We start from the raw sequence: 27,985 nt of genomic DNA, 5'->3' as shown, positions 1-27,985 counted from the left end.
TTCAAAATAAAAGCTGTAGGCTAGTCTAACATCCAAGTAATAGGATCAACATGCAGGCAGGCAGGGGGTCCATGAGGGGTTTACAAGGGGGTCCATGGCTGGTTCCCAAAGTGTGGTTTGGGGACCCCCAGGGTTTCTATGGCTGGTTCACAACAGCCTGGTACACGTACAGCCATGGCTGGTTCCCAAAGTGTGGTTCGGGGACTTCTGGAGGTCCATGACGGATTTCCAAGGGGGTCCATGGCTGGTTCTCAAAGTGTGGTTCGGGGACCTCTGGGGGTCCCTGAGGGGTTTCCAAGGGGGTCCATGGCTGGTTAGCAGGTTACTTTTACACTCTCATACTATCCAAACCTCCACCAGCCGTCAGCCTGTCCTTCCCTCCGTCACGTCACTCGTCACACGTCACACTTTCCCCCTACTCATATCTCCGCCACCGTTGCCCTGATCCATGCCAAAATTTCCATACAAACTCCTTGCCTGCCAAACTACAACCTCGAAGGACCCCCGGAGCTCCAGGGACCCCCAGGTCCCTGGGGGACCCCCAGGTGTAAAAAATGACCAAATGTGCAAAAAAGACCACCCCAACGGGGCTGCTCACGGGGAATTCCCGGGGACCACCGACTCCTGGTGCTCCAGAACGGATGCAAAAGTGGTGGCGCCCCCAGTGGAGGACCCCCTCCACTGCAGCTCACATAAAATGCCTAAACTCGGGCTAGGAGCGACCGGGAGAGCTGGGGCCGGTACCTATTCGTCCGCCTCGGCGGCGCGGAGACCCCACCTCTCATTTCTCATATGACCCTCTTCTAGGGCCACCATGAGGCCGCTTCTTGCAAAACACATTTTTGGACACTGCTCCTACAATTTTTGCCCTAAAATCACACAAATCGGTACACAGTATGTCTACACTCATCTCATCAACATGGATCTGTCCCATCTAACGCCACCATCAGGACGATTTTGGTAAAACAAACTTTTGGCCTATTTGTGGAGATAAGCGACCAACGGTCGCTTATCTCCCGATTAGGGAGTCTTACTGGTAGTGTAATAGGTGAAATAGTGTAATAGTGCATTCTTATCAAAACCTCCACCAGCTGTCAGTCTGTCAGTCAGTCTGTCAGTCAGACAGACAGACTTTCAGTCACACTTTTGCCCTTCTCATAGTGGTTTTGGCTGCCAAACCACTACCCCATTTCTCCCTCTTTTAGCGCCACCATGAGGCCGCTTCTTGCAAAACACATTTTTGGACACTGCTCCTACAAATTCTGCCCTAAAATCACGTAAAGCGGTACACATTAGCATGGATCTGTCCGAGATAGCGCCACCATCAGGGCAATTTTGCCCTGTGATTTTACGGCAAAATCTGTAAAAGCAGAGTCCAAAAATGCGTTTGAAAAAATTGCCCTGATGGTGGCGCTATCTTGGACAGTGTAGACATACTGTGTACCGCTTTGCGTGATTTTAGGGCCAAATTTGTAGGAGCAGTGTCCAAAAATGTGTTTTGCAAGAAGCGGCCTCATGGTGGCGCTAGAAGAGGGAGAAATGGGGGTAGTGGTTTGGCAGCCAAAATCACAATGAGAAGGGAAAAAGTGTGACTGAAAGTCTGACTGACAGACTGACTGACAGACTGACAGCTGGTGGAGGTTTTGATAACTATTACACTATTATATTATTACACTTATTACAATATTAATAGGGCATTAGGGCAGTGTCCAAAAATGTGTTTTAAAAAATCGGCCTGAAGGTGGCGCTATATGGGACAGATCCATGTTGATGACATGAGTGTAGACATACTGTGTACCGATTTGCGTGATTTTAGGGCAAAAAATGTAGGAGCTGTGTCCAAAAATGTGTTTTGCAAGAATCAGCCTCATGGTGGCGCTAGAAGAGGGTCATGTGTGAATTGATGGGTGGAGGTTGTGGTTTGGCAGGCAAGTAGTATATGTGCAAAATTTGGCATGGATCGGGGCAACGGTTGCAGAGATATGAGCAGGGCAAAAGTGTGACTTGTGACAGACAGACAGACTGACTGACTGACGGACGGACGGACGGACGGACGGACGGACGGACAGACTCACAGCTGGTCGAGGTTTTGATAGTAACTGCGACCTAACGGTCGCAATAACATTTATGCTATTTCAATATTACAAGTAATGCACTTCTTCTTCTTCTTTCGCTATTACACTATTTCACCTATTACACTACCAGTAAGACTCCCTAATCTTACTCCCACAATCTGTCGGTAGATAATGCCGGTCTTATATAAGGGTCATTTGTGTACGGTGTGATGTCATACTGATGTCAGCAGTGTGATGCCATACTGATGTCAGCAGCTATGTCTCTATATATGGAGTTATATGTTGTACGTGTCCAAATATGGGGCTTGTGAGGTCAGACTTAGTGAGATTCGTCGGTTATCTCCATATATGGAGGGATGTGTTGGTTATCTCCATATCTGGAGATTCAACCTTCAACGTGTAACTATGGCTACCTAACGACTAGCTACATGACGTGAAGGTGAGTGAGGGTCTTTGTAACAGCCACCCCCAGATTTCCCGTGGAACTCTGTACAATATCGAGAAGGCCCGAACGGAAACTCTTAGTCAACTGGCCACCCCATCAAAGAGTAAAGGGACATCAAGGCCTCTCTCTTGTCAATGGGCTGGTGTCGGCCACCCCGTACGGGTTCTAGTCTGAGGTGATAGCCTGCCACCCCGTTAGTAGGCACGGGTCCCGACAAGCCAAGGGGTCGATTGCACCAGCTTCCTCCTGCCGCGAAGGGTGCCAGCATGACTCACACCATCCATAGCAACCATGTTTTTTACCCTAGCAACCAACTGTTTACCCTAGCAACCAGCTTGTTTACCATAGCAACCATGTACACTATTACACTTATTGCTAACCAGCCATGGACCCCCTTGGAAACCCCTCAGGGACCCCCAGATGTCCCCGAACCACACTTATTGCTAACCAGCCATGGACCCCCTTGGAAACCCCTCAGGGACCCCCAGAGGTCCCCGAACCACACTTTGAGAACCAGCCATGGACCCCCTTGGAAATCCGTCATGGACCTCCAAAGGTCCCCGAACCACACTTTGGGAACCAGCCATGGCTGTACGTGTACCAGGCTGTTGTGAACCAGCCATAGAAACCCTGGGGGTCCCCAAACCACACTTTGGGAACCAGCCATGGACCCCCTTGTAAACCCCTCATGGACCCCCTGCCTGCCTGCATGTTGATCCTATTACTTGGATGTTAGACTAGCCTACAGCTTTTATTTTGAAGTTGTGTACCATGTGACTTGACACGTGGTCACGTGACATTCATGATGACGATTTGTTTCCTGGACTTGAAAATTGAATAATGGGCATATTTTTTGTTTGTCGGTTCCAAATCAAATAATGCCAAAATATGAATCACACATTCAAAAAATTGAGCAAATTTTAAGCATTTTCCTGATTTTTTTGTGGGCTAGAAAATTGGAAAAATGGGCCCATTTTTTGATTGTTGTAATGGGGTAAGAAATTAAGAATTACCTTTTTCAAGATGTTTTTCCTTTGTCGGTTCCAAATCAAATAATGACAAATACGAATCACACATTTAAAAAATTGAAGCATTTTCCTGATTTTTTTGCAAGCTAGAAAATTGGAAAAATTGGTCAATTTTTGGATATTCGTAATGTGGTAAAAAATTCAAAAATAACTTTTTTAAAGATCTTTTTCCTTTGTCGGTTCCAAATCAAATAATGACAAAGCCGAATCACACATTTAAAAAATTGAAGCATTTTCCTGATTTTTTTGCAAGCTAGAAAATTGGAAAAATTGGTCAATTTTTTGATATGTGTGATATGTGGTAAAAAATTTAAAAATACCTTTTTTAAAGATGTTTTTCCTTTGTCGGTTCCAAATCAAATAATGACAAATATAAATCACACATTTAAAAAATTGAAGCATTTTCCTGATTTTTTTGCAAGCTAGAAAATTGGAAAAATGAACCAATATTTGATTTTATGGGGAGCTAGAAAATTAGAAAATTGAGAGAGAAATGATTTTTTTAAATTGAATTCCTATTGAAAATCTAACGATACTTTAGTACCCTGACCCGATTTGTGTGAATTGTGGATAAAATCTTGAGGAGTAATATAAAGAAATATGTTTTAGTCAGCCTCCTGGTGGTGCTATAAAAGGCAGATGTAAAAAATGCATGGCAAAAATACAGGGATGTAAAAACACATTCAACCTGTTATAGCGCCACCATGAGGCTAATTTGAAAAATGTCAATGGCATATTTCTTCTGCAGCCATAGTGGGAGTGTGTTTTGATTGATTGATTGAAGACTTTATTAGAAGTTTGCATAGGAAAAGGTACAGTTTCATGACGGTAGGCCTACAGTTCACTGGTACAAGGTCTACTAAAAGGAGATCCTAGAAAAGACTAAGCTTATTTCCACAGGAAACCATTCCACAGGTAACCATTATGAAACCATTGTGTATGTAAAATTTCACAGGCTGTGTTCATGCTTTGACGCATTTTGTTCAAAACGGAGCCCTGCTGCAAACTGTGGAAGACAATATGCAGTCAGGATGGAATATGAAAAATCTGAAATTCTCGTTTCGTTAATGACCATAGAGATTATGTGTACCGATGTCATGTGTGTGATTTATGGACAAAATATGTAAGAGTAATCGTCACAAAATGTGTTTTGCTCAAATCAGCCTCCTGGTGGCGCTATAACAGGTCCATGTGAAAAATGTGGGGCAGAGGTTCTGCTCTGGCAAGCAGGGAGTTTGCATGCACAGTTTTGATGGTCGCATGATGGTTGTGGCCCCCAATATAATCATATTTTATGATGGTAGCCGTTCACAAACTCTGCAAAACATAGTGTCGACCATGCCTTTCGGCCTGGCGGAGACAATAAGCATGTTTGCCCAGTACATATCTATCAATCATGACAGAAAATAGCCGATCTACAAGCTCACAACTGTTTCACACAAAGGGGAGCTAGACATTATCAGACCAATGTCACCTGCCCACTGTCGTTTAATTTATAGTAGGCCTATGGCTCCCTCTTGTGGTCAATTTCAGCATCACACCTATGCAATATTCTAAAATTCTAAAATATTCATTGCAATATGGTAAAACGCAATGCAGCCATGGCAACGTCCAGCCTACAATCCAAATATTGTAGGCCTGCTTTTACTCCACTACATTTATTTGAACACTTACTAGTTGGCCCACTTTGATTATTATTACAAAAGTAAACATAGACCTACATTAGCCCTTTTCGGCCATTTGAAAATACCTGATCTACAAGCTCTGCAACGCATTGTGAGCTTGTAGGTCTGCTATTTTCAAAAGATTTTAATACATTTAGAAACTTGTGAAGTGGGACACGGAGGCGATACTTTCTACTTTTGGTAGCCTACTTATAGCCTACTTTTACTTAATTTTGTAAGTATACATTTTGAATTCCGGACTTCAACTTGTAACAGTGTATTTCTGCATTGCAGTAGCCTAGGCCTATTGATATTGATACTTTTACCTAAGTAAACATGTTAGCCTACCTTTTCCTCCACTGTTTGTAGTCCAGAAGTGCCTCGATCCTCGCGGGACTACAAACATGGCCGCACGTGGTCGACCAATCAGAGCAGAGTATGTAAAACATGCGGACTGGGTTGGTTTAGTAGTTAGAGAAGGGGAACTATAAGTGAAGCACGGGTGCGACCAGGCAGTTTGTTACTGATACTGAACACACACTTACTTTAACCAGGGTTTGTTTAGTTTTTAGATCAGCATCAATGACATTTATTACACTTTATTCATCTGCGTCTGCCTTCCAAGGTGAGTGTGCAAAGCTTTACTAAACTTAACGTTTACCCTTTCCTAATAGTAGCCTATGGCAGCACCGTTATGTTTTTATCCCCCTATAGCTAATGTCACTGACTTTCCTCATGACCATGGATATGTCTGTTCTGTTTATTGTGAGTTAGTTTTAATACATTCTGCTCAATGTCAATCCGTCTATATGTCCATACAAAGGCCTTATTGTGTTGTTAAAGTGTTATAAAAACTGTTACAGGCTGTTAGTCAGTGTACTAGTGTATGTAGTTTTGCTTCCTGTTTTTCAACACTTCCTTTGCTGTGCTGATGCGAAACTTTTTAGTAGGGAAAATCCACTCCACTATGGTCCTAGATAGATACATTGTTGCTATATTTTGTGGAGACCAACTTTGTACCGCGGTGGAGTTGGATTCAGGTTGGATATTCACCCAGATGGATATTCAACATTTTTAGGGACCGTCCACAAATTACAGATTGCATTTTTAAAAAAATGCAATATCTCCTAGAAAAAAATACCTGGACACACCAAAATACATCACAAGGTCCATTGGACATTCCTACACGATGCACAAATTTTATTTTGAAATTTTCCCTCAAAGTGTATTTTTGACGATTTTTTGAAATCTAAGAAATTGAATAACCTTTTGGTCACATGACTTTTTCAACAAAATCATGGTTCAGATAATTTGTTAGGAAGTCCTACATGATGCACACCTTTTACTTTGAACAAATATGTCAAAACCTATTTTTAATGAATTTCTGAAATCTTAGAATTGTAATAACATTGGGGTTAAGTGACTTTGACACCCAAATCTTTGTTCACATTGTCTGGCAGGCATTTCTACATGATGCACACCTTTTACTTTGAAAAGATATGTCAAAACTTATTTTTAATGAATTTTAGAAATCTTAGAATTGTAATAACATTGGGGTTACATGACTTTGATAGCCAAATCTTTGTTCAGATTGTCTGGCAGGCATTTCTACATGATGCACACCTTTTACTTTGAAAAGATATGTCAAAACTTATTTTTAATGAATTTTAGAAATCTTAGAATTGTAATAACATTGGGGTTACATGACTTTGATAGCCAAATCTTTGTTCAGATTGTCTGGCAGGCATTTCTACATGATGCACACCTTTTACTTTGAACAAATATGTCAAAACCTATTTTTAATGAATTTATGAAATCTTAGAATTGTAATAACATTGGGGTTAAGTGACTTTGACACCCAAATCTTTGTTCACATTGTCTGGCAGGCATTTCTACATGATGCACACCTTTTACTTTGAACAAATATGTCAAAACCTATTTTTAATGAATTTTAGAAATCTTAGAATTGTAATAACATTGGGGTCACATGACTTTGATAGCCAAATCTTTGTTCAGATTGTCTGGCAGGCATTTCTACATGATGCACACCTTTTACTTTGAACAAATATGTCAAAACCTATTTTTAATGAATTTCTGAAATCTTAGAATTGTAATAACATTGGGGTTAAGTGACTTTGACACCCAAATATTTGTTCACATTGTCTGGCAGGCATTTCTACATGATGCACACCTTTTACTTTGAACAAATATGTAAAAACCTATTTTTAATGAATTTCTGAAATCTTAGAATTGTAATAACATTGGGGTTAAGTGACTTTGACACCCAAATCTTTGTTCACATTGTCTGGCAGGCATTTCTACATGATGCACACCTTTTACTTTGAACAAATATGTCAAAACCTATTTTTAATGAATTTCTGAAATCTTAGAATTGTAATAACATTGGGGTTAAGTGACTTTGACACCCAAATCTTTGTTCACATTGTCTGGCAGGCATTTCTACATGATGCACACCTTTTACTTTGAACAAATATGTCAAAACCTATTTTTAATGAATTTCTGAAATCTTAGAATTGTAATAACATTGGGGTTAAGTGACTTTGACACCCAAATCTTTGTTCACATTGTCTGGCAGGCATTTCTACATGATGCACACCTTTTACTTTGAAAAGATATGTCAAAACTTATTTTTAATGAATTTTAGAAATCTTAGAATTGTAATAACATTGGGGTTACATGACTTTGATAGCCAAATCTTTGTTCAGATTGTCTGGCAGGCATTTCTACATGATGCACACCTTTTACTTTGAACAAATATGTCAAAACCTATTTTTAATGAATTTCTGAAATCTTAGAATTGTAATAACATTGGGGTCACATGACTTTGATAGCCAAATCTTTGTTCAGATTGTCTGGCAGGCATTTCTACCACCAATCACCGGCGTGATAGTGATTGAACAATTAACAAGCTACCCAATAAAAAATTGCTTGTTATCAGGAACGTACCAAGTGTGAAGATATGACGCAATTAAATTATAATTGAACATGGGCTGTAGACTTTCCTTGCTGGCATGTACCAATGAATTTGGAATGAATAGCACTTAGCTAAAAGTAGGTGTCCTTAGCCTTTCATTGAGGCCTGCATGTGAACAGAGGGTCCCCTCTGTTTTGCTTGATACCAAAAGTACCTATTATAATAATTCTAATTATTACACTTATAATTATTGTTATTATTATTAAGGTTCTGACTGCATCTCAGTGCATACACCATGTAATCATGTACCTTAAACTGTAATGATCAGAAGTTTGATAATGATTTTTACTATTTTTGATTATACTGAAATGCAATGAGCAACTTCAAAAAGTAATAGCAAACACAGGAAGTAATAAAGATCAGATCAGGAGAGGATATCCTATTTTAGATTAGACCCTTTATCTAGTGAAGCAAAACTAATGTTACATGCAATTGGTTGTACACAGAAACTGAATGAATCATGGCTGATGAAGTCCGCGTCTCACGCACAAACGCGCGCAGGTTCAGCACTGAACAGCGCTCATTCCACCTTGGACAGCCGCCCTGGACAATATGATTCCTAAAGAGGGAAGCAAATTAAGTATACAAGGCAGGCACCCTGAGGGCACTTGTCAAAGTCACTTAACCTTAATGTTATTACAATTCTAAGATTTCTAAAATTCATTAAAAATAGGTTTGGACATATTCTTTCATAGTAAAAGGTGTGCATCATGTAGAAATGCCTGCCAGACAATGTGAACAAAGATTTGGCTATCAAAGTCATGTAACCCCAATGTTATTACAATTCTAAGATTTCTAAAATTCATTAAAAATAAGTTTTGACATATCTTTTCAAAGTAAAAGGTGTGCATCATGTAGAAATGCCTGCCAGACAATGTGAACAAAGATTTGGGTGTCAAAGTCACTTAACCCCAATGTTATTACAATTCTAAGATTTCAGAAATTCATTAAAAATAGGTTTTGACATATTTGTTCAAAGTAAAAGGTGTGCATCATGTAGAAATGCCTGCCAGACAATGTGAACAAAGATTTGGGTGTCAAAGTCACTTAACCTTAATGTTATTACAATTCTAAGATTTCTAAAATTCATTAAAAATAGGTTTTGACATATTTGTTCAAAGTAAAAGGTGTGCATCATGTAGAAATGCCTGCCAGACAATGTGAACAAAGATTTGGGTGTCAAAGTCACTTAACCCCAATGTTATTACAATTCTAAGATGTCATAAATTCATTAAAAATAGGTTTTGACATATTTGTTCAAAGTAAAAGGTGTGCATCATGTAGAAATGCCTGCCAGACAATCTGAACAAAGATTTGGCTATCAAAGTCATGTAACCCCAATGTTATTACAATTCTAAGATTTCTAAAATTCATTAAAAATAAGTTTTGACATATCTTTTCAAAGTAAAAGGTGTGCATCATGTAGAAATGCCTGCCAGACAATCTGAACAAAGATTTGGCTATCAAAGCCATGTGACCCCAATGTTATTACAATTCTAAGATTTCAGAAATTCATTAAAAATAGGTTTTGACATATTTGTTCAAAGTAAAAGGTGTGCATCATGTAGAAATGCCTGCCAGACAATCTGAACAAAGATTTGGCTATCAAAGTCATGTAACCCCAATGTTATTACAATTCTAAGATTTCTAAAATTCATTAAAAATAGGTTTTGACATATCTTTTCAAAGTAAAAGGTGTGCATCATGTAGAAATGCCTGCCAGACAATCTGAACAAAGATTTGGCTATCAAAGTCATGTGACCCCAATGTTATTACAATTCTAAGATTTCTAAAATTCATTAAAAATAGGTTTTGACATATTTGTTCAAAGTAAAAGGTGTGCATCATGTAGAAATGCCTGCCAGACAATGTGAACAATGATTTGGGTGTCAAAGTCACTTAACCCCAATGTTATTACAATTCTAAGATTTCATAAATTCATTAAAAATAGGTTTTGACATATTTGTTCAAAGTAAAAGGTGTGCATCATGTAGAAATGCCTGCCAGACAATCTGAACAAAGATTTGGCTATCAAAGTCATGTAACCCCAATGTTATTACAATTCTAAGATTTCTAAAATTCATTAAAAATAAGTTTTGACATATCTTTTCAAAGTAAAAGTTGTGCATCATGTAGAAATGCCTGCCAGACAATGTGAACAAAGATTTGGGTGTCAAAGTCACTTAACCCCAATGTTATTACAATTCTAAGATTTCAGAAATTCATTAAAAATAGGTTTTGACATATTTGTTCAAAGTAAAAGGTGTGCATCATGTAGAAATGCCTGCCAGACAATGTGAACAAAGATTTGGGTGTCAAAGTCACTTAACCCCAATGTTATTACAATTCTAAGATTTCAGAAATTCATTAAAAATAGGTTTTTACATATTTGTTCAAAGTAAAAGGTGTGCATCATGTAGAAATGCCTGCCAGACAATGTGAACAAAGATTTGGGTGTCAAAGTCACTTAACCCCAATGTTATTACAATTCTAGGATTTCAGAAATTCATTAAAAATAGGTTTTGACATATTTGTTCAAAGTAAAAGGTGTGCATTATGTAGAAATGCCTGCCAGACAATCTGAACAAAGATTTGGCTATCAAAGTCATGTGACCCCAATGTTATTACAATTCTAAGATTTCTAAAATTCATTAAAAATAGGTTTTGACATATTTGTTCAAAGTAAAAGGTGTGCATCATGTAGAAATGCCTGCCAGACAATGTGAACAAAGATTTGGGTGTCAAAGTCACTTAACCCCAATGTTATTACAATTCTAAGATTTCATAAATTCATTAAAAATAGGTTTTGACATATTTGTTCAAAGTAAAAGGTGTGCATCATGTAGAAATGCCTGCCAGACAATCTGAACAAAGATTTGGCTATCAAAGTCATGTAACCCCAATGTTATTACAATTCTAAGATTTCTAAAATTCTTTAAAAATAAGTTTTGACATATCTTTTCAAAGTAAAAGGTGTGCATCATGTAGAAATGCCTGCCAGACAATCTGAACAAAGATTTGGCTATCAAAGTCATGTAACCCCAATGTTATTACAATTCTAAGATTTCTAAAATTCATTAAAAATAAGTTTTGACATATCTTTTCAAAGTAAAAGGTGTGCATCATGTAGAAATGCCTGCCAGACAATGTGAACAAAGATTTGGGTGTCAAAGTCACTTAACCCCAATGTTATTACAATTCTAAGATTTCAGAAATTCATTAAAAATAGGTTTTGACATATTTGTTCAAAGTAAAAGGTGTGCATCATGTAGGACTTCCTAACAAATTATCTGAACCATGATTTTGTTGAAAAAGTCATGTGACCAAAAGGTTATTCAATTTCTTAGATTTCAAAAAATCGTCAAAAATACACTTTGAGGGAAAATTTCAAAATAAAATTTGTGCATCGTGTAGGAATGTCCAATGGACCTTGTGATGTATTTTGGTGTGTCCAGGTATTTTTTTCTAGGAGATATTGCATTTTTTTAAAAATGCAATCTGTAATTTGTGGACGGTCCCTAAAAATGTTGAATATCCATCTGGGTGAATATCCAACCTGAATCCAACTCCACCGCGGTCAACTTTGTTTTGATTGAATAAGTTGTTCCATTGACAAAACATGGACACGTGGACATGCTCATTCATTGCTTGTAATTCACAAATTGTCAGTGGTGGAAATTGGAAAAAAGTAGCCTACTCACATTTTGTACTAAAAGTAAAAGTATCAGTACTGTAAAGTAAAAGTCTGTAATTCTGTTTTTAATTGAGTAAAAGTATAAAAGTATTGGTATGAAAATGTACTTAAAGTACCAAAAGTAGAAAGTACTCATATATGCAGAAGTTTTCAAATGTATAAAAATGTATAAATATCTTTGACAATAGCAGATCGACAAGCTCACAATGTTGTGAGCTTGTAGAGCGGCTATTTTCAAATGTCCGAAATGTATATAGGGTATAGGGAGTACAAGTATAATATTTGCCTCTGACATGTGGAGTAGAAGTAAAGGTACTGAAGATTGGAAATACTAAAGTAAAAGCATCTAAAGAATATGTTAACTTTAAGTGCAGGTAAAAGTAGGCCTACTTAACCAGCAAAAAATGGTCAAAACATGTATGGAACTGTGGAACCAGAGGAACTATATGTCACATTGTATGGAACTGTGGAACCAGAGGAACTATATGTCACATGTCATGTTCTGTCTTAGTTTTATGAAATATATAAAAACACAATTCATCCATCCATGTGTATTAACTGTGATTCCTGTCACTGTCAATCCCCACATTTGGTAGATGTTGGGTGGAGATATATACAAAACGTTATTAATTATTTAGTTCTTCTTCGTGTGCCCCAATTTCTCAATACAGAGGCAAATTCTAAACCCCTCCATAAACTGGCTTCCCTATTTTGGGCATGTCATTAATAGGAAAACATTGTACATGTAATGTAAAAATATATGTATATATTTACCCAGCAAGCACGGTCAGGACCTGGACCAATCAGTGACGTCTCGATTGGGGACAGATCAAGTCAAACCATGACTTGATCCCATGATCTGGCCTAGAATATCACCTGATTTCAACCAACATGATCCTACCCACGAAAACGGACGTCCTGGTTAATCAGAGAGGGTCTGATTGAGGCCAGATAAATATCATAACTAGTCAGACATGTCCCATAATATAACCTTACATGCTCACATTTCAACTAACATTACAAACAATAAAAACGATCCTGTCAAACCAAAAAGTCCATATGACGCCCTGGTAATTTGACGTCAAGATCATCCCCATATGGGCTGTGGTATCTGGCCTAGTTCTGAGTGTCACCGGAGGACGTTATCATGACGTCATGATGACATCATATTTGGCTTGCAGGGTTATCTCTTCTCAGAGTCTCTTGCGGGGAGATACCAGAGCAATCTTGCCTCCTGTATTCTGCGATCTCGGTCTTTCGGTCATGACATTTTATAAAATGTAATTCCTAAGAAGATCCCTGTGTTCTTCTGGGATAGACCCATCAATAGATGGTGTGCAGGGGCGTCACAAGGCGGGGAAAGTGGGACTGAGTTACTAGGGCCCAAGCTGGAGGGGCCTTAATTATTTTATACTTTAGCTATTGAAAAATAGCAGATATACAAGCTCACAGCTGCGAGCTTGTAGATCTGCTATTTTTGAAAAGTCATGAAAATGTGTGCAAATCTTTGAATATATGTATTTTTTCAAGCGAACATTTGAAACTAAAATGTTGCTTCTGGGGGGTCCCTGGAACTAAATATTTTGAGATGGGGGTCGGTGGGCCAAATACATATAATTTTTCAGTTCACGTGAAAAGGTTTGAGCACCACTGACATGGAAACATGAGTTTTTCAGTGAATCCTTGTAGCCACTAGCCAGGGCCCAGAATTTGGTGCGACGCCCCTGATGGTGTGGCTATAATGTAACTGTGCCTCCAGCCAGGCTATGGAGCGGCAGCAGCAGCAGCATCAACACATGAGTGAGGAAGAAGAGAGCGTGGTGCTGCGAGACGACAGCAAGAGGAGGAGAAGGAAGAAGCCCATCACGTCGTCCTCCGGGGCCTCCATGGAGCAGATCACCATAGAGTTCATCCTGCCCACCACGGGAAGGAATGGACACAGCCCTGACACCGTCCTGCTGGAGGTGGCCGGGAACTGGACCGTGGAGCAGGTCAGGAGACTGATTGACTGATATAGGGCTGTCACGTTATTACATTTTGTATAACACGGTTCAAATTTGACAATTTGGCCAATGTTTAATTTGTCATTTTAGAGGTATTAAAAAGTCCCTTTAGAAATGACCATTAACCCTCAATCACTTAAACTTTATGTTGTTTTGTTTACTGTTGAGTGAGAAAACATTACGTTAATCATCTGGGGACCCCTTGGGTTCTCGACCCCCAGGTTGAGAACCACTGGGTTATAGCAGACTGACTGACTGATGTAGGGCTGTCGCGATTGTGGCATTTTACATGATGATTATTAATTGTCACTCAAATAATTGCGATTAACGATTTTAATCGTGTTTTTTGTCGTTGACAATTACATTTCTGTACACAAAATACAAAGAAATGACTTTGTTTTGTTTGACAACTTCATCCTTAAAAAAGAAAATTGTTTGTGGAAATAGCCGATCTACAAGCTCACAACGCGTCTACAAGCTCACAACGCATCGCAACGCGTTGTGAGGTTGTAGATCGGCTATTTCTGCATTTTTGAAAATGTTTGAAAATATGAACTTTTTTCAACATGGAAACAATTGACGATTATGACAAAATAATTCCGATTATGTCAGATAATTGCGATTAGACGATTATTATGTTATAATTGTGACAGGTCTACTGATTGATTGATTGATTGATTGATTGATTGATTGATTCGAATCATGCTCAATTTATAAACTGCATTATGATTGATTTTTATCATACAAGATCCACGATTACAGCAATGTCAATTACCAGTAAGACGCCTAAGGGCGAAAAGCGAGGTCACGCCATCTGTCTTGGCCATCTGTCTTAGCCATATATGGATTCTGTTAGTGTGGTTTTCCTAACAGGGCATCATCTGGGATCCCTTTTATGCCCAGATATGGAGATCCCTAACAGAATCCCTTTTATGCCCATATATGGAGATCCCTGCTCTGAGTATCTGACATCACTATGATGTCACCAGTGATGTCACAGTGATGAACCAGTCAAGCTGTGGCGCTTCTGAAAGTAACTGCGACCTACTGTTGCAATTATATTGAAAAACTTGACGATGCTCACGTCGCTAATTATGATGTCATCACTGGTAATGCTAATGACCATGATACTTTGATGTTGTCATGACTTCAACATGAACTTTGAAGGCTGATTAATTCATTGGCATGCCTATCTTCTCCCAGGTGAAAGCCCAGGTGTGGCTGAGGGCTCTGTCCACCAACCTGTGTCCAGAGTTCTACCTGAAGTTCTCCCCTGACCACTGCATCCTGCTGTACCAGAAGAAAGGCAGCCTGTGTGAGATCTACGACGTGCACCAGGTCTTCCAAACACTGGACTGCATCCGCTACTGGAAAGGTACAAACCCTGGGTTTCATTACTTGCGCCAGCAGAGTGTGCAAGTACTGCGTTCGGCTGCATAGGTAGGTATAGGTAGGTAGGTAGGTAGCCGTGTGTCTTTAAGCCCGTAGCCCAATCAGGGACCAGCATTTCTAGCAACGTCATCATTAATAGCCAATGAGGGACCAGCATTCCTGGTGATGCCAGTGGTGAGTGCACCCCATGGCACGCTCTGCTGGTGCACAAGTAGGCCATGTATGGCCTACTTGTGCACAAGAAGCAAGTTGGCACCTCGACAGAGTGCAGTTCTAATTTCCTCTGCAATACTTTCACTTCCACAAGAGTGCTCTTGACCGCTTAGAGCCCATACACTTCATTGATTGGGGGGGGGGGGGTCCGTCCTTGGCCCTCTCTTTTTTCACTCTTCACACCATTTCTCTTTTTTTGAAAAAATAAATAAATAAATAAATCAATCAAAATCAAAATGAATCATTATCTGCTATTTTTTTTTAAAGTCCTTGAACATTTTGACCAGATTCTATAAATGTCTTCTAAATCCTTCTTCTAAATCAGTGGTTCTCAAACTTTTTCATGTCAATGGACCCTCAAAATGACATGTATTTGGCCACGGACCCCCATCTCAAAATATGTTGTTCCAGGGACCCCAAGAAGCAAAGATTTGAGTAACAGAAGTTTGCTTTGAAAAATATATATTCAAAGATTTGCACACATTTTCACGACTTTTCAAAAATAGCAGATATATCTGCTATTTTTCAATAGCTAAAGTATAAAATAATGGTTAAAGTGGCTCAAGTCTAACACGACACCGATGCGTTATGTCCCAAGAATCCATGTGCACACCAACATAATACGGGGGTGTAAAATATCACTGTCGGGAAGAAACCTTGTATCTCCAAGTTTCAAATGTGTACGTTTCTTCGCAAAGTAAAGCCCTGCTTCATCATACAAGGCTGTCACACAAAAGTAGTGAAAACAGCAGATCTACAAGCACACAACGCCTCGCACCGCGAGGCGTTGTGTGCTTGTAGATCGGCTGTTTTCACTAGTTTAAATCATTTTTAAAATGATGAATACAATACTGGCTTTCAAGCAGTTTCAAGGGGCACACTTGACCCTTCTCAGGGGCACACCAAAGGTCCCCAGGCACAGTGGTTGAGAAACACTGCGTTAATCCATCCTAACTGTCTTCCACAGCCCTGAAGAAGGAGGTGGGGCGGATCCAGCTGGTGCCCCGCCCCCAGCCCTCGGAGGACTCGCTGCGCTACCAGTGCGACCTCAACCACCTGATCGGCTACGACGTCACCGACGTCAGCAACGTGCACGACGACGAGCTGGAGTTCACGCGGCGGAAGCTGCTGACGCCGCGCCGCCTGGAGCTCAACGACCGAGACCCCAGGGTCTACTCCATGGACCCCTGGATCACCGCCAGGCCCCTGCCGGAACACCTGCTCAGCAAGGTGTGTCCATTAAATGAGTTATTACAAGTAACTAAGGTCGCTCCCTAATGTTGAGTAGCGACCATCAGAGCTTTTAATACAGCAATTTTATCATTTGTCATTATGAATACCAGCTATTTTTCCTATTTTAACTTACCTTTTCAAGTCGTCGCAAAATATTTTCTGCAACGTATGATTGGCCCGCCGATCGATCATGCAAACGGACACAGCCTTTGTGATCATGTGGGGGATTTTTTTATTTTATTTGGACAAACGGTTCCAAAGTTGTCCAAAAAAGTTGTAAAAACACCAAACAATACAACAGACAGAAAACAACAACACTTAGTAAACAGAGAGCAACACCGCCCCCCCCCCCCCACACACACACACACACACTATAAATTAATTATATTAATTTATAGATAAATTCATTATCTTCATTTATAGTGAAGCAGAAGGTACTGTATGGTTGATATACCCACCAATATATAAACATATTCCTATTTCTATTTATTTGTATTGTATAATGTATTTGCATACCATGATACAGCCGGGGCCGGTACCTATTCGTCCGCCTTGCCGGCGCGGAGACCCCACCCCTCATTTCTCACATGGCCCTCTTCTAGCGCCACCATGAGGCCGATTCTTGCAAAACACATTTTTGGACACTGCTCCTACAATTTTCGCCCTAAAATCACGCAAATCGGTACACAGTATGTCTACACTCATCCCATCAACATGAATCTGTCCCATATAGCGCCACCTCCAGGCCGATTTTTAAAAACACATTTTTGGACACTGCTCCTACAGATTTTGCCCTAAAATCACGAAAATCACTACACAGTATGTCTACACTCATGTCATCAACATGGATCAGGAAGATTTTGGCAAAACACATTTTTGCCCTATTTGTGGAGATAAGTGACCTACGGTCGCTTATCTCCCGATTAGGGAGCCTTACTGGTACAATACATAGATTGATTCATGTATTTCTGCTCTCCTCTCTCCCAGGTCAGTAACGATAACATCCTTGTAGTGATCCACATTGGAACGACCAGCCAGACCATCAAAGTGTCCATCAGTGACACGCCTACACAGGTACAGTAAAGACATGAACTTTCCTATCGTAACAAAAATATCTGAATATGACCCGCTCCTAGAAGTGCTATACACCTAGATCAGGAGTCTTCAACGTTTTCAGTCACATATCAGGCTCTACACAATGGTAACCCTTCTGTGCTCTCTTTGTGTCCTCTACAGATGTTGGCCAAATTCTTTGCCAAGGTAGCCACGAAGAGGGACTTACTGGGGATCCCTGAGGATGTGGGCGAGGCAGACTTTGTGCTGCGTGTGTGTGGCAGGTATAGCAGATGGGAATCAATTGATTTGTGCCACCCAAGCTTTAATGAAAAGTTTTCCAATAAAATGAGGTCATGCGTATGAATGACATTTCTCTTTAAAGTTTCTCAAATTGCCCCTTTGAAGTGTCAGTTTAAACCAACTTCAAAATCCATAGAAGAAGAAAGGTCATCTGAAATATATTGCAAAATGTTAAACAATTTAAGCTGAATGTTTCGCCTATTAGGACATGCCCAGAATAGGGATGCAAGTGTACAGCAACATTTAAACCATTAAAACCCTATGTACATTACTTACTGTACTTTCCCTCTACACCATATCTCCTCACCGAAAATAGCCAATCTACAAGCTCACAACACTTCAGAGCGTGATAATTAGAGGCCTTGTAGATCTTCTATTTTTGCTAAATGTTCGCCTATTGTGACATTCCCAGACTGTGGACACAATAGCGTCCATGTAAGTGTACTGAGACTGTCCCTTTGCCCTGGTGGAAACAGGGATGAGTACCTGTGCGAGGACAAGGCGCTGCAGTACTTCCACTGGGTCCGGCAGTGCCTGAAGAGCGGGGAGGACATTCACTTTGTCCTGGAGACGCCGCCAGACCCCGGCCTGGACCTGGTCCAGAAGGAGGACTGGTACCAGGTGGACGACTGCACCGGAGTGGGAGGTACACTGGTTTAAAGATAAAAGCATTGGAGTGGGAGGTATGGTCAGTGGCAGGTAGATACTGGTAGAGAATGTTAGAGAGGCAGGGGCTGACATTTCTAAAATGGCCTTTTGGTGAAAATATCGAAAATAGCAGACATCCAAGCTCATAAACGCGTCGTGCTGCGATGCGTTGTGTGCTTGGAGGTCGGCTATTTCCAGTACTTGATACCACCCTGAATTAAGCATAATCAAGTCAATACTGGAGTGTAACAGCATGGATTTCTACACAGAGAGGGCAGTTCTTTCAACATAAGATGCCACGTTCAATTTCAGGAGAGTTTGTATAAGGCAACTATCTTGAATGCTGCTTTCAGGTATGGTATGGAAAGAGGGCATTTATTTTGAGTTTCTTTCACCATAGTAAAGAATGCATTCATGGTCTGAAGAGGGCACTTTTTACAGACGGGTAAAAGGGCAGGGGCTCAAGTCCCCTTTGATGCCTATGTGTGCACCTGCCTGTAGTCATTGGTGCTGATATAGAGACAAAAGCATTGGAGTGCTCTTGTGTTACTCAAAAAGGCCAGTGGTGTATATGTCACAGTTTTTTGAGTTGAGAACAGGAGTGCTCGTCGTGCGGCGCGGGGCGGATCAAGCGGTCGCTTTGATCCACAACAAGACAAAGACAACGTAGCGTCGGCACGGAGGTTAGGGTTAGGGTTAAGGTTAAGCATAGTTTTACAGAGGATAAGGTTAGGGTTAGGGTTAGGGTTAGGGTTAGGGTTAGAGTTAGGCATAGTAAGCTAATGGCTAAACACAGCTAAGCTAGGCTAGTAGATAAACAAAGAAAGAGGGGTCGCAAACGAGTGACGTCAGCGACTACACAAGTGAATGGCTGTTGTCGCCATCTCATGGTGAATACGCAGAATTACACAGGTGCGCTGATAATAGACTATCAAGGTGAATTGATCCAGGTGGTGGTAGGGGTGTGTGGTGAACGACAAACGAGCGCTCTTACCCCAATCTCACTGAGTTACCCAAACTGACTGTAACATATATACCACAAAACATCATCATCCTGGGTTTGAACACATGTGTCTGCCTAGCCTGGCATTGCCCAGACTGATCATGTGAGATCACTCACGAGTTCCTGCCACCCTTCATCGTTGCCTGCGTGTCCATTCAGCAGACGCTCTTGTGCAACGTGACTTACAAAGTGCAAAGTAAGCACCGTGAACCATTAGTCAACCACCAACAGGGTTTAGTGGCTGGGGGAATTAAAGTGCTGAGGAAACAACTATGGACTACAATGTCCCGTAACTAGTCGAACAAGTAGACATCAAATCTGGCATCTGTAAACAAGAAGGCTGGGAGACCAAATCAAATATCACAATATTTTGGACTGACTACCTCAAAGAGGTTTTGATAAATAATCATTACAAATGCCAATATAATAACAGGATTGAAACTCAAAAATGGCAAAAGTAGCAGAACGATTAGTTTTGATGCTTTCCTGTGATGCAGTGGTACGAAGTAGGGCAAAAACACGAAAAGTTACAATATGGATAGAGTGTTGATTTTGACAGCAATTTTAGATTTAGTTTTAGTCATTTTTAGTCAGTCTTTTGAATAAAATTATTTCGTTTTTGTCAACTAAAATGTATTTTGGCAGGCTTTGATGGTGCCGTAATGGCAGATTTTACTCTTGGCTGCATGCTGAAAATAGCATTACGATGCGACGCATTGTGAGCTGGTAGATCGTCTATTTTAAAATGGCTGAAATATATAGGGTTGAAGTGGTTAATGTATGTTTTATAACTCACATACTGTATGTTATCTTCATTATCTATTATATCTATCAGTCAAGTTCTCCTCGACAGTACAAAGGCAGGGCCCTTAGCCAATGAGGTGCAGCCAAAGGGTAGATCTTAATTGTACCCATACATGGTGTTACATGCGAGCCCACACTATTTCTTGGAACAGTATTTCTAGTAATAATCAAAATCTACAGAGTAAATAGTACAATATTTTGGTCCGAGATGTAGTGTAGTAAAAGTCAAAGATTTGGAAAGTAAAGTACAAACTTAAATGTCCATCCATTTCCTCCCATCTCCCCAGGCACCCATGAACAGCTGACCATCGAGGAGAAGGACCACGAGCGGGTGTTCACCATCTCCATGTGGGACTGCCACAGGAAGTTCAGGGTCAAGGTGCTGGGCATAGACATCCCTTCCCTGCCCAAGAACACAGATCTCACAGTCTACGTGGAGGCCAGCATCTTCCACGGTCAGCAGCTGTTAGCCCAGGTGATGATCAAAAGCACACCGTCACCAACCGCCTACACCAGTGGTTTTCAACGTTAAGGCTTTTCACGTTAAGGTCCATTATTTATTCTGCATTTGAGCCACAGACCACCACATTTAGCCTCTCAGACCCAATACTAGAATATTTTGTTATTGTTGGATTTTGTCCACAATTCCATGCTGTATTGATGTGGTACCATAGGAGAGATAAGCCAATCAACATGTGTTCACTTAGTCAAGCTTTGGGGACAGTTCCATTCTACACAGTATCTTTTACAGTAAATGCACACTAATACCTCGATTAGTTGGGTCCAATGTCCAATAGTTGTTCCCCCCTGTTTAATATAGCTTGTTTAAGGTAAGAAGGGTAGGCACTATAAGCTAAAAGCTTCAGCTACACCTTTTCGGTCTAGCGGTCTTGTACCGGTTTGTTTTTGTATTTTTGTATAAAATGTCATAATCGTATATAGCTCAGCCAACTAACTAACCAACTAACTAAATGATGTTTTACGTCCTACAGATACAGTATGTATTCTGACATGTGCACATTAAGAAACTTAAAAGACATGCCAAGATAAATCCGATCAGGCAAAAGAACAGTTTATTAATCTGTTTCCCTCGACTAAGACCACACCCTGATTCGGGGAATCATACAACAGCGTGAAGACTGTGAACTGATCTTTTTCAGTAACCAGAGTTTTGCCTTAGTCAGGGTACGAGTTGGTATATTATTGTGCATTACTGATGTATTTGGACAAACGAGAAGTAAATGTGTGCCTCCCTTCTCTCAGGAGAGGACGTCCTCCAAACCTTTCATGGAAGATGTTTTATGGAACTGCTGGCTGGAGTTCAACATCAAGATCAAAGACCTGCCAAAGGGCTCACGTCTCAACCTGCAGGTATGTAGCTCTGGATCTGTGTTCAACACGTGATGTACAGGTAGCAGTCTGGTATGCATTAGTCCATGGACCTGCATTTGATACCATTTTCTTGCTTTACTCTCTGGCCTGGGACCACTGTAAAATCATTAGTGTTAACTCAAAGTCTACAAATGTATGCCACTGCCAACATAAATAAAAAGGACGTTCAGGGTTCCCTGGCAGGATTTTCTTACCTTTAACATTCGTGATAACAAAATACGACACTCGAATCCATTGTACTGTTCCAGAGTTAGCAGCAGTGTTACAGTAGCTAGCAGTGTTTACAATGGAAGAAAACGCAGGCAGGAAGAGGAAACAGAGAAATGGGCTGTTCCTCCAAAATAATGGAGAAGCGGTTCCTGTTTCCTGTCCATATGGGAAGCACTACCGTTTGGGCACTTTGGTACCTTGAATCGGTGATCCAATTTTGGATTGTTTTTAATTCAAAGAAATCTCGGGAAACTTGGGTTGTGGTAGTAAATGAGTTCAAATAGGACCAGAACTGATTGATATAACTAAACAATAGAGGCTATGTGCATGGCATCATCATCATACCCGGAAGTTATGCGGCCTACTGAGTGGCAAAAACTACTTTCTGGCCTTGACAGCCCTTACATCCAAACAGAATGGTCCTATCTGATTGCTTTAAACAATGTTAAACGATGTTAAACTCACTTTGCCATTCACTTTGCCACTCGATTTGCCATTCACTTTATGCATGTGCATGTATACTTTATAGAATTAGGACATTGATTTTTGGCCAATGGATGGGGGGATTCTGATGCAAAAGAAAGGTCACTCAGACCTTCATTAAGTTCCTGATGCTCAGATATTCAAGTATGTCTGAGGAAAGACGATACATAGATGTTTTTAAAGGACACTTCTCTCCACTAGGTGTGCTGTGGGAAGGCACCCCAGACCCCCAACTCCAAGGGAGGCTCCGCCCTGCAAGAGAACACGGGAAGTGAGGGTGAGGAAAAGGCTTCCATTATTATCTATCTTAGTGTTCTCAACCTGGGGTCTGGTTCCCCTCTGAGGGGTGTGAAGCCTTGTCTTTATGGGTCATTATAATTTATTATCAAAAATCCAGTCTAAGTAAAAATTACAAAGAAAAACAAACAAACAAACAGCTGAACTACAATGTGAGCTTGTAGTAGGCAATGTTCGGTGAACCACAAACAGCTGTCTCAAAAAAATCGAATATTGTGTTAAAAGTATTGGAAGCAGCAGATGTCATAACATCCCAAATCATCACTGACTGGAAATGTCACAGTGGACTTCAAGCAACTCTGACTTCAGTAGGTTGACATTTCTATATAACGAAAACACATCGCATGGATGCACCTGGGACGTATCCTCATTCCTCAGTGATGTAGCCCAAGCTCATCGGGGTTTCGGGTCTCACAACATCATACCCCTCACTTGGGTGACCCAGCCGGGGTTGATCAAGTCCAGACTTACGTCCCAGTAGCTACCCACGATCAGTCCCATTAGGGAAAGACAGGACCATTCACTCCACCGCTCCGGAACTACTCTGCCGAGACTGGGAGAGGACATATTCCACAATATTCAAAATGTTTGAGACAAATCTGCAGTGTGTGCGTGTGGGTGGTTCAGCTTATGATTATCAGATGTAAGGAGGGCTGGGTTCCAAGGAGCTATCTGTTCTGCATATGCAGGCCTTGTTTGCCTAAAAAAAGCAACATTGACCCCTTTAGGCCTAGAATTATTTAATGCTTTAACTATTTAAAAATAGCAGATATACAAGCTCACAGCATGGCATCGAGTGCTGCGCTGCGACTCTGCTAGCTTGTAGATCTGCTATGTTTTAATATATCTTTTTAAAAGCAAACATTTTGGAACTCAAATATTTGCTTCTGCATGGGGGGTCCCTGGAAAAACATATTTTGAGATGGGGGTCCGTGGCCAAATACATGTCATGTTGGGGGTCCTTCACATGAAAAAGTTTGAGCATCACTGAGATAGAAACATAGGTTTTGCACAAAGTTTCAAAAAAAAAGAAAAAAAGAAAAGAGGCACGGTGGCGCAGTGGTTAGCGCTTCGCCTCACAGGTCCTGGGTTCGATTCCCGCCGAGGGAAGCTGTGGGCGTGTTCCTCCCTCCGCGTCATCAGCGCCCACACCCTAGGTGGGGTTGGCGATAGGGCCTTTCTGTGTGGAGTTTGCATGTTCTCCCCGTGTCTCCTAGGGTAGATCCCCTCACAAAAACATGCTGTAGTCCTGGTTTCTATACTACCTCCTCCAAGCCAGTCAGGTGCGCCCCAATTCCCCTGGCGCGGCAGGGGGAGAGTGGAAACCAGGACTACAGGTTAGGTAGTTGGCACTGGGTGAGAAAATGGGTTGCAAAAAACGTGGGATAAAAATATAAATAAAAAAAATAAAAAAAGGCAGATCTACAAGCTCACAGTGCGGCACTCGGCGCTGTGAGCTTGTGTATTTAAAATGTTTCACTAGTTAAAGCATAAAATAATGCGTAACTAATAATGCGTAACTAATAATGCGTTCCCGGTCTTGATGTGGTTGACTTCCCGTTCCAGGGAAGACCAAGACTCGTCTGCTGTACTACGTCAACCTGCTGCTGGTGGACCACCGCTCGCTGCTGCGCCAGGGCGAGTTCATCCTGCACATGTGGCGGATGCCCGACAAGGGCGAGGAGAGCTGCAGCAGCATCAACGCCGACAAGCTCACGTCGGCCACCAACCCGGACAAGGCCTCGTCGCTGGCCGTGTCCGTGCTGCTGGACAAGTACTGCCACCCCGTGGTGCTGCCCAGGGGCCGCAGCAGCACCCCGGGAGGGGGGTCCTCCGCCGCCGAGGATGGGGAGACGGCGGGAGAGAGGGGCCAGAGGGAGATGCCCAACCACCTGAGGAAGCAGTTCGAGGCCATCGTGGCCACGGACCCGCTGCACCCGCTGAGTCCCGAGGATAAGGAGCTGCTGTGGCACTTCAGGCACGAGTGCATGCGGCACCCCAGGTAAACGGTACCAGGGGCGTCACAAGAGGGGGGAAAAGTGGGACTGAGTCACTAGGGCCCAAGCCAGGTGGAGGGGCCTTAATTATTTTATACTTTAGCTATTGAAAAATAGCAGATCTACAAGCTCACAGCGCGGCGCTGCGAGCTTGTAGATCTGCTATTTTTGAAAAAGTGGTGAAAATGTGTGCAAATCTTTGAATGTATGTATTTTTTAAGCGAACATTTGTAACTCAAATTTAGCTTCTGGGGGGTCCCTGGAACTATTAATTTAGCGAATGTCTGTCCGCTGTCTGTCTACAGTACTCTGACGGCCTACTCTGACGTCATAGTACTGACATCACAGACTGGCCTGGACACAGAACACCATGTATGGGCATAAAGATCTGCCCAATGGTCACTCCAACATGGAACACCATATATGGGCATAAAGATCTGCCCAACGGGCAGATCTTTATGTAGGAGTCGAATCAATGTAGACTCCTAAATTCGATCCCTCAGATACTGTGCACACCCCTGTGCACACCCCCACGGGCACAGGACTAGTGTACTTAAAGTACCAAAAGTTAAAGTAGTCATTGTACAAAATTTCCCATTTCACAAGTAAAAGTACAAAAATTTGAAATATTCCTGTAAAAATTAAAAAAGTAAAAATACCTCAAACTTGCAGTGTGAGCATGCCCTCATGACCACTGTATGTGTGCCTTCCTTTCTGCAGAGCCTACCCAAAGCTGCTGGGTTCAGTGAAGTGGGGGAAGCAGGAAGCTGTCCTGGCCACGCACAAACTGCTGGAGAAGAGCAGTGTGTGGGACAGCAGGTGATTAGAAAGGAACCAATACCAAACATACAGAACCTATACGTATATCCTATACATACAGCCACTCTATATCGACACGTTGTGAGCTTGTAGATCAACTACAAAATGTTTACTTTAGTCATCACAGCTTAGTTTTAGCTTAGTTTTCATTTAGTTTTCCTCATTGCAAAAAAGTAGTCGACGAACGTTCTTCGCCATAGTTGTAGTCGACGAAATCAACACTAATGTTCTGTTATATTGAAGTATAATATTATACGGTATGAGTATGTGTCCAATGGTGTGTGACAGTAGGATTATACTGTATGTGTACTGTATGTGTCCACTGTCCAGTGGTCTGGATGTAAGATTATATGTTTATGTGTATGTGTGTATGTGATTGTGTGCAGTGGTCTGGATGTAGGGCTGGCCCTGCAGCTGCTGGACTGTCACTACTCTGACGCCCAGGTCAGATCCCTGGCTGTCAGGAAACTGGAGACCCTGAGCAATGACGACGTGCTCCGATACCTGCTGCAGCTTGTACAGGTGACTTCTATTCTGTTCTATTCTATTCTATTCGATTCTATTCTATGAGTATGTGTTCAGATATTGTCTGCAGCTTCTAAAGGTGACTATGCTGTAGAATAAAACAGTTTAGGGACATGTTTTCACATGTTTGCCTACAAAACGAGATGCCAAATCTACGGATGCCAGGTTGAAAGTGGTGAAGTCTGTCTGTGGGTTTTAAGATGATTTAACAGATGAAAAGTATTAACAAAATGACTAAATAACAACTACAGTGGATCCATTTAAACACACTTTCCTGAAAAGTAAGCTTTTCGGAAATGCAAGCTTTCTGCCCGACAGTGGCAATATGTTTGTGCTGTTGATGAAGGCTATGACGGTCCGACTGCTATAATATTGAAAGTCAACAACACACTCTTGTTCTTTGTCTAACTATTGCCTGTCACATAAACCCACATGCCACTCTGTCCTAGCAGTAGCATGGTTCATTGATGCCCAACGTTTGGCTTCTATGTTTGTCCTTCTATGGCATGTGGTTTTATAGTTTTGCATGAGTGGTGTGACCTGATCAACGGGCACCGCAGGGCCCACAATAAGGCCTTGGTGTGACATGGAAATAGCGTTATCTCACTGACACTCACCACACTTTGGCTCTACTGTACTGAAACACAAGTTGAGGATTAGTTGTTTATTTAGCTGCTTTTACAGTGTCATGCTACAGTCTGTTGCAGTTTCCTCTTTATAGTTCTGGTGTGAAACTAGAGAAATAGGCTGAACACGGTCTGTTCTTTGGGATTTCTGGCCTAGCGCACACACACACACGCACACGCACACGCACACACACACACACACACACACACACACACACACACACACACACACACACACACACACACACACACACACACACAGATTCACTTTGACAGATGTTATGCCCTGGAGATCAATACAGGTATATCTTCTCTTGGATGTCAGTTTCATATTTCAAATCTAGTGTTACCAGGAAACCTGGTTCTCAATGCTGCACTCATTTTGCAGCTGAATTGCAGATCTATGGGAAGCAGAACGGTGTCATTCTGGGAAATTGCAAGTGTGGTCGCACTGACGCGAGTCTCGAGGAATCCTCTAGGGGAAAAAAATGTGTACTGTAACCAGGCCTGGAATTACGTCATTTTAGGGGCAAGGCCACTTGGCCTTTAGTGTTATCCATATTTGAGGGCACAAAGGCCAAATTCCAGGGCAGGAAGGCCATAGAATAAAACCAGATTTTAGTCCATTGAAAGAATTTGTTGAATATAAGGTATAGGGATGGTAACCTAATCTGCAGTGAAATAGATAAATGATGATATTTACAATCTGATCCATGCTCAGCCCTGCACCAATCAAATTCACTGGATTGGTTTAAAGATGGGGACTCGGGGGAGGGACAAAAAGACACTGGTGTCTACTGTCTGCATAGTGACAAGAAAGAGACAGATTGGGCATTCAGGCCACTGTGGCCTCAGGTCATGCCATTGGTTGGAGGGGCACAAAGGCCAAACTGAGGGGCAACGATGGCCATGGCCTTCATGGCAAAATTCCTGCCCTGACTATAACTGTTCCTGATGAATTCTGTCTTACCATTAATGTTACATATTGTGATGTCACGTGAAGCTTGACCAATCCTGTCTGATTGGAGATTATATTGTCCAATCAGACAATATAATGTTTGTGTTTGTGTGTGCGTGCCTGTA

The 27,985-nt window shown here is 41.4% G+C and overlaps 1 protein-coding gene across 1 annotated transcript in view; it reads left to right on the top strand.

Moving 5' to 3' along the window:
- The first annotated feature begins 5,696 nt into the window (after window positions 1–5,696).
- Window positions 5,697–27,985, top strand: part of pik3cg (phosphatidylinositol-4,5-bisphosphate 3-kinase, catalytic subunit gamma) — a 42,643-nt gene continuing 20,354 nt past the window's right edge. Inside the window, exons 1-13 of the mRNA XM_080754132.1 lie at window positions 5,697–5,837; window positions 13,661–13,892; window positions 15,108–15,279; window positions 16,477–16,739; window positions 17,730–17,816; window positions 17,979–18,079; window positions 18,575–18,744; window positions 20,841–21,028; window positions 21,817–21,924; window positions 22,840–22,915; window positions 24,502–24,937; window positions 25,653–25,751; window positions 26,138–26,273. Of these exons, the coding sequence (XP_080610258.1) occupies window positions 13,668–13,892; window positions 15,108–15,279; window positions 16,477–16,739; window positions 17,730–17,816; window positions 17,979–18,079; window positions 18,575–18,744; window positions 20,841–21,028; window positions 21,817–21,924; window positions 22,840–22,915; window positions 24,502–24,937; window positions 25,653–25,751; window positions 26,138–26,273 (2,061 nt within the window). The 5' untranslated portion in view covers window positions 5,697–5,837; window positions 13,661–13,667. The remainder of the gene's footprint in view (window positions 5,838–13,660; window positions 13,893–15,107; window positions 15,280–16,476; window positions 16,740–17,729; window positions 17,817–17,978; window positions 18,080–18,574; window positions 18,745–20,840; window positions 21,029–21,816; window positions 21,925–22,839; window positions 22,916–24,501; window positions 24,938–25,652; window positions 25,752–26,137; window positions 26,274–27,985) is intronic.

Source organism: Nannobrachium achirus, assembly GCF_963921795.1.
Source record: "Nannobrachium achirus genome assembly, chromosome: 23".
NCBI classification, from domain to species: domain Eukaryota; kingdom Metazoa; phylum Chordata; class Actinopteri; order Myctophiformes; family Myctophidae; genus Nannobrachium; species Nannobrachium achirus.
This window is presented reverse-complemented; position numbering and strand designations above follow the sequence as displayed.